Genomic DNA, 16816 nt, shown 5'->3' on the forward strand with positions numbered 1-16816 from the left:
ATCTAGCCAGCTATCATGTTTAAGGTGGGACTAGAATTCCCAGTCTCCTGGTGATTGGCTCAAAGTCACCCAATCAGCTTTCATGCCTAAAACAGAACTAGAACTAGAACTAGAAAGTCACTGTCTCCTGGTGATTGGCCCATAGTCACCCAATCAGCTTTCGTGCCTAAGGAGGAAATAGAATTCCCAGCTTCCTGGTTTCTAGGCCAGCATCTTATCCACTACATCAAACTGACCCTCCCCTGGCTGAGGATGATGTATATTGTGTCCAATATATCTGGAAGATGCCTAGTCTGAGTAAGATTGTTTTATCTTCTATCGATAACTGTAATCAGTCGATTTGGCTAAAAAAAAAAATAATAAAATGGAACCAAGCTTCACAATTCACGTCTCTCTTTCCCCTTTGCTTTTATTGTAGGGCGAAAAAGTAAACTATGAAAAATTCAGATCCTGGCTGTTGCACAACAAAGAAGCTTTCACGTTTTCCCGCTGGCTGCTCTCCGGAGGAGTGTATGTCACACTCACAGATGACAGCGACACCCCCACCTTCTATCAGACTCTTGCTGGAGTCACGCACTGTAAGTAGCTATCTTTTGTAAGAGCTGACAGCTTCTTCTTCTTTCTTTTTTTTTTGCCACTGAGCCAAACAAGCTTCGATGAATGAATGTGTGGTTTCTCTTTGAGATTGTTCAAGGGTCACAATCTTCTTTGGGGCAAAAATGGATGCTTTTGGTGGTTATTCTGCCCTGTTCCCTAGGACCTTCTGTGCTGCCTTGCCTGTAAAGCGGGGTGAAATTTACTTACCTTCCCTACTGATTTGGAAGTGTGCGCTTTGCGCACGTTACGTGCAATTTTGGACCCTATGCGCAAAGCTTTCTGCGCATGTGCAGAGGGTTAAAAAAACCGACTGGGCGGGTGGGCGGAGCCTCGCCCTGCCGCCACTACCAGTTCTCCGAACCATCCACCGCCGCCACTACCGATTCGGCCGAACTGGGCCGAACCGGTAGCATTTCACCCCTGCTGTAAAGCATGTGTCTTTAAAGTTCTGGAATTATAGGTTTGGCTACGTATGCAAATAGCTTTGATCAACTTCGACTGCCCCAAAGAAGAAGGGGTCAACCTATTGTCCAAAGCAACTGAAGTCAGAACAAGAAGCAATGGCTGGAAACTAATCGAGGAGAGATCCAACCTAGAAAAAATAAGTAAATTCCTGAATGTTAGGACAATTAATCAGTGGAACGGCTTCCCTCCAGAAGTTGTGGGTGCTCCATCAGTGAGGCTTTCAAGAAGAAATAGGACAGCCACTTGTTGGAATTGATGTAGGGCAGGGCTCCCCAACCTCCGAGGTGTAGACCAGAGGTAGGTTACAGTAGGTTCTGACCAGTTCTGGAGAACTGGTAGCAAAAATTTTGAGTAGTTTGGAGAACCGGTAGTAAAAATCTGACTGGCCCCGCCCCCATCTATTCTCTGCCTCCTTAGTACCAGCTGATCGGGAGGAAATGGGGATTTTACAGTATCCTTCCCCTGGAGTGGGGTGGGAATGGAGATTTTACAGTATCCTTCCCATGCCACGTCCACCAAGCCACACCATGCCACACCCACCAAGCCACATCCACAGAACCGGTAGTAAAAATTTTTGAAACCTACCACTGGCATAGACCACTACCGGGCTGTATCCTATTCGGAATTGGGCTGTGCATGTAACTGGCCAGAGGGCATGCACAGGCACACTACTTGTGTGAGTGGCGGGCCGGTGGCACTTCGGCAGGTGCGTGCCAACACGCTGCTTGCGCATGTCAAACTGTGCACATGCGTGTCGGCCCGCCGCTTGTCCAAGGGCTGCGTGCATGCGTCCACACCAATCCACCACTCATGCGGCCTACTTCCCCTCTCCCCCCTCAGCAGGACTGCCAAGGCACAAAGGTTGGAGACCAACTGGCAGAGTCTCCTACCTGAGAGAAGGCACGGGGAGATGGGTGGACCAGCTCAGCTGGAGTTTTCACAGTTGTGTAGCTCAATTTGCCTGAAATGATATATGGTTTCCTGCTTGAGCAGGGGGTTGGACTAGAAGATCTCCAAGGTCCCTTCCAACTCTTATTATTCCGTAATTCTGTAACTTGTTCATAATAGCTCGGTTTGGGTGAAAGAAAAGGTACTTATTTACTATTGCCTTTTCGAGGTATCACTTGTGCTGCATCAAAGCTGTGGTTTGGAAGCAAGCTTGCGTAACTGAATGTGGTTGCGAATCCAGGTAGGATTGTCATCCTGTGTCCTTGCTCTTCCCTGCAGCATTTCCTCGCTGTGACAAATAATAGTGCATCCTTGGATGCTCAGCAGGTAGAATTATTCATTCCTGTCTTTTGTTTATATCCTGGTTTTTTTGTACTAAGCCCCTCCCCCCCCCACACCCGAGATAATGTACTTGATTTCTCTCTTTTCTTTCACCAATGCACCAACCTGTACATGGTTGGACAAGAATTAATTAAGGAAATAATTATGCCAATAGAGGCTGTTCTTGACTTCTGGCTATTTGTTTAGTGACCGTTCGAAGTTACAATGACATTGAAAAAAGTGGATGTTTAGACTGATTGGTTGATAAAAGGCCCGCGGGGCTGCCCTGGAAACAGCAAAGGACCGGCCTGTGGGGCCTCTGCCAGTGAAAACGGAGCTCGGGAGGGCCACACCCAGCTGTCCTGGGCCCCACTTTCAGCTGCAACAGCCAGAAAACTCCATGAGAGAGGGTGTCATTCTGAGAATGAGAGAGGGTCTGAGGGAAGTCCTGCCTTAGCAGGTCACCTTACCTTACCTGGTCACCACAGGTGCCCCCAACATGAGTGACATCAAGCTGGCCACACCCACCCCGACCATGCCCACCCTGCCCCCCCAAGGTCAAACACAACTCTGATGCGGCACTCAATGAAATCAAGTTTGACTCCACTGATATAAGGGATGATATAAGGCCGTGATGGTGAACCTATGGCACGAGTGCCACAGGTGGCACGCGGAGCCATATCTGCGGGCACACAAACGTTGCCCTAGCTCAGGTTGACTCAGCCTTCCATCCTTTCTAAGGTAGGTGAAATGAGGACCCAGTTTGTGGGGGCAATAAGCTGACTTTGTATAAATATACAAAAGTATGAAGGCTATTGCTTAGCGCATTGTAAGCCGCCCTGAGTCTCCGGAGAAGGGCGGCATATAAATCAAATTAAAAAAAAAAAAACGGCAAATACCACCTCTGGCTGGCCCAAGAATGGGGTGGGAATGGAGATTTTGCAGTATCCTTCCCCTGGAATGGGGAGGGAATGGGGATTTTGCAGTATCCTTCCTCAGGAGTGGGGTGGGAATGGAGATTTTGCAGTATCCTTCCCCAGGAATGGGGAGGGAATGGGGATTTTGCAGTATCCTTCCCCTGGAGTGCAGCGGGAATGGAGATTTTGCAGTATCCTTCCCTGCCATGCCCACCAAGCCACGCCACGCCCACCAAGCCACACCCACAGAACCATTAGTAAAAAAAAAATTGGATTTCACCACTGCTTCCAGCCCTATGATTCTATGTTCTGTGTTCTATATTGATCATTCCTATTCTAGATTATTTTCTTTTAAACAAAGAAATTATGAAAACACCCCCTCCCCAAATATTGCTCTCCTCCCTCTTTGTGATTGGTAGAAAGTTGTGAAGGGACTGCACTTAGTGCATTGCCTCTTTTCTTTCACAGCCTCAAAAGTGAAGCTTCTGGGTTAGGCGCTTATCTGCCTGTAAATTGGAGGCTTAAGACAGCATTAAGAGGCCACTGGGCCCTCCGTTCCCCCTCCTATTTGTGTGGTGCTTATCTCTATTATTGTACTCCTGATTTCCCCCGGGAGAGGGTCATAAAAATGTCGCTTTGCTCCATGTGGCACTCAAACTGCATTGGAACAGAAAATTGGAATAATCCGAGATATCGGGGGATAGGGAGCATGAAATTAATAAAGCTAGTCGGAAACAGGAAATCGCATGAATGTGAACCTAGTAACAGGATTCCCAGGAGAGGTCAGGAAAAGAACTGTTAGGATACAACATCTGCCAGGTGTGCAACAGATTTGAGAGAATCCTCCCAATCCTGGAAAGCGTGCTGTGGAAAATTTGGGTTAATGTTAGTTTTGTAGGGTTTTTCTCACTTCCCGTTGATTGAAAATCTCCAGTTGTTCGAAACGCACAGGGAAGTATATCCGTTAAAAACGCTCCTCTGGAATTTAAAACAATTAGCCCCTTTTAATAATTTAAAAGGACCCGGTGGCTCAGTGGCTAAGACACTGAGCTTGTCGATAGAAAGGTCGGCAGTTCAGCGGCTCGAACCCCTAGCGCCGCGTAACGGGTGAGCTCCCGTGACTTGTCCCAGCTTCTGCCAACCTAGCAGTTCAAAAGCAGGTAAAAAATGCAAGTAGAAAAATTAGGGACCACCTTTGGTGGGAAGGTAACAGCGTTCCGGGCGCCTTTGGCATTGAGTCATGCCAGCCACATGACCACGGAGACATCTTTGGACAGCGCTGGCTCTTCGGCTTTGAAACGGAGATGAGCACTGCCCCCTAGAGGCGGGAACAACTAGCACATATGTGCGAAGGGAACCTTTACCTTTATCTTTACCAGTGGTGGGATTCAGCCAGTTCGCACCACTTAGGGAGAACCGGTTGTTAAATTTCTGAGCAGTTTGGTGAACTGGTTGTTGGAAGAAATCATTAGGGCAGAGAACCGATTGTTGAATTAGTTGAATCCCACCACTGACCTTTACCTTAATAATTTAAACAATACAGCCAAAAGACGAACAGAGGTAGATGCAAGCATTTCGTATTGACTCATCAGTACCTACATTACAATAACACGGTTAAAATCAGCCTCAAATATAAGATGTAGCAAGAGCATGAATTAAGCCTATAATGTATGCAGAAAAGCAACCAATGGCAAGCCTTACGCTCCTCTAGAATTAGCATATAGGCTAATTTGATTGCAATTCCTGGAGCATATATGAGGAATACGGCGGCTGTCCAATTTTGAAGACAAATCTATTGGAAAGTGGAGTTAAAAGTCTGGGATTATGGCTAAGAGTTAAAAAAAAAAAAAGGAAATTGGCCATAAATATCCAAGATGGCTTAGCATTTCAGACATCTGGAACCATTTAACATTAATTTCAACTCCAGCAATCTTTTGGAATCGAGCTGTTTATTTTGTCGCCTTCTGAAACGCTTCATTTGGAAAAAAAAAGAAAACAGGATGCTTTGGTTTTGGTTTAACATTAAGAAATCAGTTGCTTTGGTTTCTTAATGTGGGTTAAGTGAACCTGGCTTCCCATTTTAACTCTGCCTTTCAGAAAAGGTGATCACACTGTTCCATTAAGACAGGTAGTCCTTGATTTACAACCACAACTGTCCCCCCCCCAATTTCCACTGCTAAGCAAGACAGTTGTTAAGGGAGTCTTGCCCCCATTTTACAACCTTTCTTGCCACCGTTGTTAAGTGAACCACTCCGGTTGTTAAGTTGGCTTCACGGTTGTTAAGTGAATTTGGCTCCTCCGTGGACTTTGCTTGTCAGGAGGTCGCAAAAGGGGATCGCGTGACCCTAGGACACTGCAACCATCATAAATACCCTGTTTTCCCAAAAATAAGACCTAGCTTGGGTTTTTTTTACTTGTGCCAAAATATAAGCCCTACCCCCAAAATGAGCCCTACTTAAGAGCCTGCACAGCTACCCATTTCGTTTGGTTGCTTGTGGTGCGGCAGCCAAGAGGTGAGGTGGTAACATAAGTCACTTTATCTTTCTTTTCTTTTTTTTAATAAAACCTTTATTGTTTAAAAAAAAAAATGGACATGGTGGAACCGTCTTGGAAGAATCAAACTATTCTACAAAGCACCTGAGGGTAGAACAAGAAGTAATGGGTGGAAACTAATCAAGGAGAGAAGCAATTTAGAACTAAGGAGAAATTTCCTGACGGTGAGAACAATTAATCGGTGGAACAACTTGCCACCAGAAGTTGTGAATGCTCCGACACTGGAAGTTTTTAAGAAGAGGTTGGACAACCATTTGTCTGAAGTGGGGTAGGGTTTCTTGCCTAAGCAGGGGGCTGGACTAGAAGACCTCCAAGGTCCCTTCCAATTCTATTCTATTCTATTCTATTCTATTCTATTCTATTCTATTCTATTCTATTCTATTCTATATCTCCGCCGTAACTAAGTAACTTTTTCCATTGCCTTTGTAACTTCCAACGGTCACTAAACAAACTATTGTAAGTCAAGGACTACCTGTACAGTGGCAACCAGGAGGAACCACGATGTTTTTCTAGAAGGGTTTCAGAGGACGTAATTTAGAATTATAGAGATATTTCAAGTGATCTTCTGTAGAATATTTTCTTTTAAAGTGTTTTGTTTCCTTTTTTATATCCTTCGAACTGTCCCTAACCTTCACTTGCTGCCCGTGTTATCTTGGAGCGATGTCAGTTGCAGCTGGAGAGCACCGGATTTGGGAAGGCTGTTTTAAATTATACGTGGGGACTTATCTTGTGCTTATGACAGGTTGATAAGTATAAAATAATGCCGTCTTCCCAGATGGCATTTTAGCTGCGGCTTTTGCGGCTTCCCTGCTGCTTTTTGTACTGCGCCTCTTCGAATAATATTGGTAAAGGCATGAAAAATAGCCTTGATTAAAAATAGGGGGAAGGAGTTGGATTTGATTGTAGAGGCTGTGGGAGAGGCCCAGCGAAGACAGGAAGCATTTATTGTTGAAGCTCCGATGGCTGTATTTAAATCTACTTAATGAGCCGAGATACGGAGGACACACTGAAAATAAATATAGGATTTTTGCGCTTGTAAATAACATTTATATTGGGAAGGCAGGAGGCGACTTTAATTAGGTCCCTTCCTGGCTCAAAATTACAAAGAGGGTTTTTGAAAAAGTCACACCGAGTTGCCCACGGTTGCTACTTTTAATCAAATTTGGTTCCGTTTCATTTTAGCGGTAAATATTCTTCCAGCCACAGCAATAGGCAGTACAGGGAGTTCTTGAGTTACGACCACAATTGAGCCCAACGTTTATGTTGCTAAGTGAAAGATTCGCTAAGTGAGTTTGCCCCATTTTACGACTTTTCTTGCTGCAGTCGTTAAGTGAATTGTTGCATTTGTTAAGTTAGTAACACGGTTGTTAAATGAATCTGGATTCCCTCCCTCCCCCCCATTGACTTTGCTGGTCAGAAGGTCGCAAAAGGGGTTCGAATGACCCCAGGACTCTGCAACCGTCATAAATATGAATCAGTCACCAAGCCTCCGAATTTTGATCATGTGACGACAGGGATGCTGCAATGGTTGTAAGTGCGAAAATGGTCATAAATCACTTTTTTCAGTGCCGTTGTAATTTTGAACGGTCATTAAACGAACGGTTATAAGTCGAGGACTGCCTGTAGTTCATCCAACCTTCCTCTCTTTCATCTTTCAGCAGTTTTCAGTACTTTCAGCTTTCTGGACTGGCAAAGTGGTTTGTCAGTTCTCTTCCTTTGTCAGCGTTCCAAGTAACTCTCCCAAAGAAAAAAGACTCTTGAGTTTCCTCAAAGTTCCATTTTATTAGAGATGTCATATTGGCACATCTGGGAAAACCCGAATCTGAAAGTTTCCAGTTTTTCCGCACCTAAAAGAAAGTTCAAGTCTCTGCCCAGCACTCACAAGTCCATCACATGGTCCAATCAGGCACCATCCAAAACTGGAGATGCCTCCCAGTCACCTCATCGCAGCTGCAGGGCAAGGTGGCCTTGACTCTGTGAGAAAAGAATGTTATTTTGACTACATATCACCCATTCTCTATACAATCCCCCCTCCCATTTTCCCACAGTAGAAAATGTGGCAGGCCTGAAGGCCTAAATGTAAAAGATGGCTTCCAGGGCTGACATCCTTCCTTTGAGATCACTTCCAGATGTGTAAGGAAGGGGGTGGTAAGAGGTCCGCCCCAAGGCTCCTCTTATGTGGAGGTCCTTCAGGGCTCAGCTCTTCCAGCTTCTTTACAAAGTTGTATGAAGCTGCTGGATGAGGCCATTCATTGACACAGCGTGAGGTATATCATCAATGATTTGATGGGACATGCTACGGATCCCACTGGCCCAAGAATTCCAGCTGTTGGAATGAAGGAGAAGAAACTTTTCTACTGTGAGTCCCACCCCATTGTGCCCCTTGAGGTGCAGTCCATTGCCACCCTCTTGTCCTGAAAACCTGGTTCTGCCAAATGACTGATGGGGGCGTCCCATTTTCGAGATGAAGTAGCAACAGCAGTAGCACTTAGACTTACCCTGTTTCCCCGAAAATAAGACCCAACCGGAAAATAAGCCCTAGCATGATTTTTCAGGATGCTTGTAATATAAGCCCAACCCCCAAAATAAGCCCCAGTTAAGATGATCAGCCAGACGGACACATTTAGTACCGTATTTCCCTGAAAATAAGCCCTACTGCGTCTTTTGAAGCAAAAATTAACATAAGACCGGTCTTATTTTTGGGAAAACATGGTATATACTGTTTCACAGTGTTTTACAGCCCTCTCTAAGTGGTTTACAGAGTCAGCCTATTGCCCCCAACAATCTGGGTCCTCATTTTACTGACCTCGGAAGGATGGAAGCATGAGTCAACCTTGAGCCGAGGAGAATCGAACTGCTGGCAGTCGGCAGAATTAACCTACAATAGTGCATTCTAACCACTGTGCCACCACGGCTCCTAGATTAGGAGAAGATCCCACATCCCTCCCATTTACGTATTGGTCCCTTTTGATCTATTTTTGTTGTTGTTATTTTGTGATCTTCTATCTACCCTATCAATATAGTGAGCTCCCATCCAGGCCCCAGGCAGCCCAGGAAAAAGCTCTTCTAAGCTGCAAAATGACTCAATTCTATTTTTTTTTTTAATCTTCTTAATCATTCAATAAAACCCAATAATTACTAAATGTAAGTTACAAATGAACCTGTGAGTTGCTATTTTGCAAGTCCGTATTAGAGCACAAGAAACTCCCAAGCCACCAGACGAAACAGTGGCCCTCTTCCTGTTTGTTTATTTCTGTCAGAGGCGTCATGGTTAAAACAAGGCATACTGTACGGCATCAAATTTGAAGTACAAGATACAGGATTAAAATATGTACAAGTTAAGCAAGTCTTGCGTGAATTCCCTTCTGTCCTGCTGTCATGTTTTTATTTCAGCAAGCCGGCCTGGCCTGAATAGGTTTTATGGATTAGTTTTTTAATTGTATAGCTAGGGGTTTTAAATTGGGGGCGGCCGTTTAATTTAATTTTTAATTATTTTAACTTTTATATTGTATGTTATTTTAATTCTTGGCTGTTCACCGCCCTGAGTCCCTTCGGGGAGAAGGGCGGGATATAAATTTAATAATAAATAAATAAATAAAAAATAAATGAGGCTCTGGAGTTTGCACTGATTAAGACACAAAAGGCAGGTATACAACAGGTGTGTTGTTCTCTGCATGTTACCACAATTGCAAAGGGCAGAAGCCATCAGATAGCCCTGTTTGTTCAGAGTGTCTCTGGATCTTGTTGTGCTACTGCGTACGATTTCCATACTTACCAGCTTTCATCAGACCAAGGTGTCGGCTTCTCCGTTACTTCCATCCAGTAATAATAACAGTAACAGAGTTGGAGGGGACCTTACCTTAGAGGTCACCTAGTCCAACCCCCTGCTCACGCAGGAGATCTATACTAGGGATTCGAACCGCTGAACTGCCAACCTTTCTGATCGACAAGCTCAATGTCTTTAGCCACTGAGCCACCTGGTCCTTTGTAGCTTTCCACAGGTCCTCTTGGCTTTTAAATTCCCTCTCCCTGAAAATCCCTTTGCTTGAGAACAGGGTGGATTTGATTTAAATCGAGTTGATTTAAATCACAATTTAAATCATGATTTAAATCACTAGTAAAAAGGCTTGATTTAAATCAACTCGATTTAAATCATAATTTTTAAAGAGCAACTGTCATCTCTGCTACTCCTTTGACCCACTGTTGAATCACCGATAGTCCCAGTGTTGCAGAATATACAGCCTCCTGCTACATAACTAAGCTCCATGTCATGCTGAATAAACTAAATTATTTATGTATCTTAAATAGAAAACTATCTTACGATAGATTTTTACCCCAAAAGTTTTTTATTAAAATAAATTCAATAAAAATCAAAAAATCCGATTTAAATAAAAAAAAATCTGATTTTTTTGATTTTTTTAAAAAAATCATTGATTGTTATCCACCCTGCTTGAGAAGCCTGAAGATACGGGTAGTCCTCGACTTACAACCGTTCGTTTAGTGACTGTTCAAAGTTACAACAGCACTGGAAAAAAAGTGACTTATGACCCACTTTTCGCACTTACGACAAAGGTCACATATTTGTACAGCATCCCCCGTGGTCCCATGATCAAAATTCAGATGCTTGGCAACTGACTCCTATTTATGACGGTCGCAGTATCCCGGGATCACGCGATCCCCTTTTGCGACCTTCTGACAAGCAGAGTCAACGAGGAGGCCAGATTCACTTAACAACGTTGTTACGAATTTAATGACTTCCGCTATTCACTTAACAACAAGGTGGTAAAACGGGGCGAAACTCACTTAACAAACATGCGGCTTAACAACAGGAACTGTGGGCTCCATTGTGGCCGTAAGTCGAGGACTACCTGTATTCCAGGAAGCTTTCAGATTCAGCCAAACCCTTCTTACAGGATTTAATCTTTTGGGTCTTCATCTTCTAATCCTATCCTCTTACCTTCTGGGACACAGCGTGCCCCTTTAAGAAGATCTGGTTGTCTCGGATCCTTTAATAGCTGGATCTTTGAAAGTGAACAAGTGGGCAGAGCTAGTTGGGGAGCGGATCCGGATCGCCTGACGGGCCAAGAGAAAGCTGGATGAGGAGCCTTTTGCATGGCTGGACAACTGGACTTGGCTGGGAATCCGTACGTGGTTGAGTGTCGGTGGTACGAGCCGGGGCTGGTAAAAATGTCGGGAATATGGTATGCTGCTACTGTTGCGCACCAAAGAAAATTGTGCCTTTAGGTGGGTAGAACAACTGAGCATGAAATGGAAGTGTGGATGAGTGTGAAAGGAGGGGGGTAGAGGTAAGGAAGGGTGGGAGAGTTGAATTGAGAGAGCACAGATCAGCGTATCACAAATGGATTGTATGAAAATTGCCTGGAAATGTAAAGTTACTGTATTGTCTGTAAATCAAGAGCAGGGGGAAAAGAGACTGGAAGTTCTGTACATTGGATAATTGGATAATTTCTGAAAGTGAATGGATACTGTAAGGTCGGACAAGGGAAATAATTAGGTGGAGATTCTCAGACATCCAAGTCATGATAGTCCCAAAGGTGCTTTTTCGAGAGGCAACTGGGCTTTCTTTGTTTTTGCCTGAAGAGGTTTCGCTTCTCATCCAAGAAGCTTTCTTCAGTTCTGACGGAATGGTGAGGAATGGAAGGATGACTGCAAGGAATATAAATCCTTATGTTCCCCACCATTCAGTCAGAACTGAAGAAAGCTTCTTGGATGAGAAGCGAAACCTCTTCAAGCCAAAACAAAGAAAGACTAGTTGCCTTTTTGAAAAAGCACCTTTGGAAATATCTAGGTGGTTTAAATACCTTTAGTTTGATTTTTGTAACAGGTGCGGATGCGTTGATTTGTTTTATTTATTTAATCACGTTTTGGAACTGCCCATCGCCCTCACGGAGGGACTCTGGGTGGTGCACAATGAAATATTAAAACGGAAAAGCAATACGTAAAAGTTTAAAAAAGAGGCAAGGTGGATTCATAGCACTGTTCAAAAGTAATTGAAGGTCGATGAAATTCTGATTTCAGGGTTAGAATTATTATGCATGCATGCATACATACATGCATGGATGCATACATACATGCATAGATAAATACATACATTTATTATCTCTTCAGAATTTCTATAATTTATCCAGAGAGGAATTCACATAGATAAACTTGTTGGGGTAGAAAGGAGGGAAAAAAAGTTTAAATACTTTGCTTTGAAAATCTGTAGATGAGATGGTGCTGTTAGGTGGTCCTATCATAGGGTAGGCAAACTTTTTAGGTGCCTTCTCTAAAACAGGGTCATCTGATGGAATCAGGAGGTGTGTCATTTCAGCTTTGTTACCTTTGAAAGGGTGTTACTTACTTCCCTGGGATCCTTCCCTTTGGCCTTCAGAAAAGTCGCAAAAAACTGTTTTTCATCAGTTTTGAAGCCGGTTCATTTTATTTTTTTTAAATTTGATTTATATGCCGCCTTTCTCCGGAGACTCAGGGCGGCTTACAGTGCGTTAAGCAATAGCCTTCATACTTTTGTATATTTATACAAAGTCAGCTTATTGCCCCCACAAACTGGGTCCTCATTTCACCTACCTTAGAAAGGATGGAAGGCTGAGTCAACCTTGAGCCTGGCGAGATTCAATCTTACTTTAATTGCAGACAGCTGGTGTTAAATTACAGTGCTTCTGTCTGTTGAGCTATTCAGGCTTAAATTGATCGTTTACTTTTGTGCGGGTTGAGTGAAATTTCCTATCTGGATTTGAATATGATTGATTCCCTGGCTATCTAGTCCTGCTTTTGGACTGTAATTGCTTTTGCTTTGTTTTCTTTTTTCATTCACTGCTTCCACTTTTCATTGGTGAAAACTCAACGAAGTGACTTTGGATTTATTTCCCATTCTAACCTATCTCACGGGGTTATTGCTGCGGGGTATAAAATGGAGAGAGATTCTCACGTAGTCCGTTCTGACCTTCTGAAGACAACTCCAAGATGCAAATAAATAGATAAATACTGAATAACGGAGTTGGAAGGGACCTCGGAGGTCTTCTAATCCAACCCCCTGCTTAAGCAGGAGACTTGGATGGACCACTGCAAAGTTAGTTTTAGAGCCTGCCAACATATTTTGGGCATAAAAATTAAATCAGTGCAATTGGGAGTTGCAAGACTGTTCAACCAGCAAGTAAGCAATCAATTTAAAATGCCATGGCCAATAAAAAAAAACACCTACATATTTTGACTTTGTGCTCAAAAGAATGTAGAATTTATGTTACACATATCTGCATGAGATATGGCCGAGAGGCTGGGCTTCTCAGAAGTAGTGTGTTTTATAAGATTAAGGAATGTTATCACCTGCTGGATGAACGTTGCAAAAAGCTGCTGAGAGTCCTGCCCCCTGTGAATGAGATCTATTTTATTTTAGGACTACTGAGAACTGGATAGAACAGTTACCCTAAAGAAAAATAAATTTAAGATGATAACTCCCATAAAAAAAGAATAAAATATATAGACATAGACATACCGAACAGTGGTGGGTTTCAATTTTTTTTACTACTGCTTCTGTGGGGGTGTGGCATGGCATGGCTTGGTGGGCGTGGCTTGGTGGGCGTGGCAGGGGAAGGATACTGTGTAATCTCCATTCCCACCCCACTTCAGGGGAAGGAAACTGTAAAATCTCCATTTCCTCCCCACTCCAGGGGAAGGTTATTGCAAAATCCCCATTTCCTTCCGATCAGCTGGGACTCGGGGGGCAGAGAATAGATGGGGGCGGGGCCAGTCAGAATTTTTACTACCGGTTCTCCGAACTACTCAAAATTTCCGCTACCGGTTCTCCAGAACTGGTCAGAACCTGCTGAAACCCACCTCTGCTAAGGCGGGACTAGAATTCACCATCTCCTGGTGATTGGTCCAAAATCACCCAGTGACTTTCATGCCTAAGGCGGAATTAGAACTCAGCTCAGAGTATAAGACACACCCCACCCACCCCAAAAGTGGGTGAAAATTTCAGTGCGTCTTATAGACCGAATACGGGCCTATTTTTCACCTCCTGAACCCTCCGCGCATCCCATTTTCGCCCTCCCCGGCCCCCAGCAGCACTCCGCAGTGCTCCGCATGTCCACTTTTTGGCAAAAACGGGCCCGTTTTCACCAAAAACAGACCTGTTTTGGGGCTCCCGAACCCTCCGTGCCTCACATTTTTGCCCTCCCCGGCTTCCAGAAGCACTCTGCAGGCCAAAAACAGGCATGTTTCTGGCGAAAATGGGCCCATCTTTGGGCTCCCGAACCCTCTGCGCATCCCGTTTTTGCCCTCCTTGCCCCCCAGAAGCACTCTGCAGGCCAAAAATGGGTGCATTTTGGGTAAAAACGGGACATGCAGAGTACTGCAGAGTGCTTCTGGGGGCCAGGGAGGGCAAAAATGCGACACGTGGAGGCAAAAAAAATATCTTTTTTTCTTGTTTTCCTCCTGTAAATCTAGGTGCGTCTTATAATCCGGTGCATTTTATAGTCTGAAAAATGGTAATTTTTTTGCATGCCCAGCTTCCTCTCCGAATGAACCTAAGGTTGCAAATCTACATTGAACCAGGTTTTGGAGATTTCCCTAGTCCCTTGCCTAAACATGCACGCATGACAAATTTTTGTTTGTATGTGCATAGCCGTAACCACTGGAAAACAGGGATTAGATAAACACAGCAACGATAACACGGCAAGAAGAATGTACAGTGTTTAATGTGGGATTACATCAAAGCGCCTATTACAAAGGCATCCCGTTTATAAAGTTGAGCCAAGTCTATCACTCACCATTCACTTTCGGACAAATAAATCCATCTCAAGGATAGAAGCATATAACTACGTTCACGTGCTCATTTACACGCACGCTCACTTACTCAGGCGCACGAGTGCATGACATTTCTCTCCATCCCTTCAGCAAAAATTAAGAAAATAGAGTTTTGGAAATGGTATGTGGACAGGGAAATGTTAGCTGCATTGGGAAAGGGAGAGAAAGTGGGATATGAAACTGGTTGAAGATGCAGCAGAAGGAAGAGATCATAGGGAAGGGAAGGAAGGGGAAGGGAAAGGGAAAGGGAAAGACAGGGGAAGGAGAAGGAGGGAGGGGAGGGAAAGGATATGAATCATATTAAAGGTATACAATAGGTCCCTGATGGCGAACCCATGGCACACGTGCCACAGTTGGCACACTCTCTACTGTCACTCCAGCCGTCGCCCCAGCCCAGCTCCACTGCGCATGCGCGCACGCCTCCAACTGGCCAGCTGGTCTTAGGATCTCTGCCGCGCATGCGTGGGGGGCGGGGCGCATGCAGGGGATGCGCGCTCATGTGTGGGGGGTGTGGCGCATGCACGGGGGTGCAGGTTGGTGCAGGAGGCTTTCCAGGCCCAAAATAGGGTGTGGAGGAGCTTGCTCGGTGCCCCGTTTTGGCTTCCAGGTTGGTGCAGGAGGCTTTCCAGGCGCAAAATGGGGCCTGGGGGGCTGCCCCCCCCGTGCCTCATTTTGGGCCTGGAAAGCCTCCTGCACCAATCTGGAAGCCAAAACAGGGTGCGGGGGGGGAGGGGCATATGTGCGGGGGACCCACGTGCATACATGGGGGCGGGGTGCATGCACAGGGTGGCAATCACATTGCATTTTTGGGGTTCGGGTAAATGTGTGAGCATTCGCTCGCGAGTGTGCATTCTTTGGGCACTCGGCACTAAAAAGGTTAACCATCACTACAATAGGTGGTACCTGGCTCAGTAGTAGAAATTGTGAGGGGGATCTTGGAGTCCTAGTGGATAATCACTTAAACATAAGGCAGCCATGTGCCGCAGCAGCCAAAAAAAGCCAATACAATTCTTGGTTGCATAAACAGAGGCATAGAAACAAGATCATGTGAAGTGTTAATATCGCTTTATAAAACCTTGGTAAGACCACATTTGGCATATTTGCATCCAGTTTTGGTTGCCACGATATAAAAAAAGATGTTGAGATTCTAGAAAGAGCAACAAAAATGATGAGGGGACAGGAAGCTAAAACATATGAAGAACGGTTGCAGGAACTGGGCATGACTAGTTTAATGAAGAGAAGGACTAGGGGAGACATGATAGCAGTGTTCCAACATCTCAGGGGCTGCCCCAAAGAAGAGGGAGTCAAGCTATTCTCCAAAGCACCTGAGGGTAGGACAAGAAGCAACGGGTGGAAACTAATCAAGGAGAGAAGCAACCTAGAATTAAGGAGGAATTTCCTGACAGAACAATTAACCAGTGGAACAAGTTGCCTCCAGATTTGTGAATGCTCCAACACTGGAAGATTTTAAGAAGAGATTGGACCATTTGTCTGGAATGGGATAAGGCAGTATTGCCAAACGTTTTCAGCACCAAGTGCTGAAATTGGAGCACGTGTGCGTGCCGGAAACAGGAAGAGAAGCCGCCCGGTGCGCATGTGTGCAACAAGCAGCTGCTCTTCTGGTTTCCAGCGTGCGCATGCGTTCCGGTCACCTGTCTTCTGGTTTCTGGCATGCATATGCACACGGAGACCAGCGCACCGGAAACCGGAAGATCATCCTCCCCGGGTGGCAGCTCTTCCTGTTTCCGGCACGCACGCGTGCATGAAAACCAGCTGTGCCCAGAAGAGCAACCGGCGACGGCTCACATGCCTGGAGAGATGGCTCTGTGTGCCACTTCTGGCACGCGTGCTATAGGTTGCCTCCAGAAGTTATGAATACTCCACAACACTGGAGGTTTTTGAGAAGATGTTGGATAACCATTTGTCTGAAGTGGTGTAGAATCTCCTTCCTAAGCAGAGGGTTGGACTAGAACAGTGATGGCTAACCTTATTGCCATCACGTGCCAAAAGCGGGGTGAGTGCGGGGGAGTCATGCGTGTGTGTGCCCACATCCATAATCCTATGCACCACCCCCTACCCCCGCGTACATGCGCACGTGACTCCCCCCGCTTTTGGCATGCGATGGCATGGTGGGCCCGGTAGTCCCGTTTTTCGCTCTTTCCAGGCTCCAGAGCCTTTCTAGGAACCTG

The 16816-nt window shown here is 45.1% G+C and overlaps 1 protein-coding gene across 1 annotated transcript in view; it reads left to right on the forward strand.

The window, feature by feature from the left end:
- The window catches only part of USP32 (ubiquitin specific peptidase 32), a 223798-nt gene that overhangs the window by 115469 nt on the left and 91513 nt on the right, over nucleotides 1-16816 (forward strand). The window contains exon 5 of the mRNA XM_070932007.1: nucleotides 419-578. Within this exon, the coding sequence (XP_070788108.1) occupies nucleotides 419-578 (160 nt within the window). The remainder of the gene's footprint in view (nucleotides 1-418; nucleotides 579-16816) is intronic.

This window comes from Pituophis catenifer, unplaced genomic scaffold, assembly GCF_029215685.1.
Source record: "Pituophis catenifer annectens isolate HBS135680 unplaced genomic scaffold, rPitCat1.0.hap2 SCAF_1, whole genome shotgun sequence".
Lineage (NCBI taxonomy): Eukaryota > Metazoa > Chordata > Lepidosauria > Squamata > Colubridae > Pituophis > Pituophis catenifer.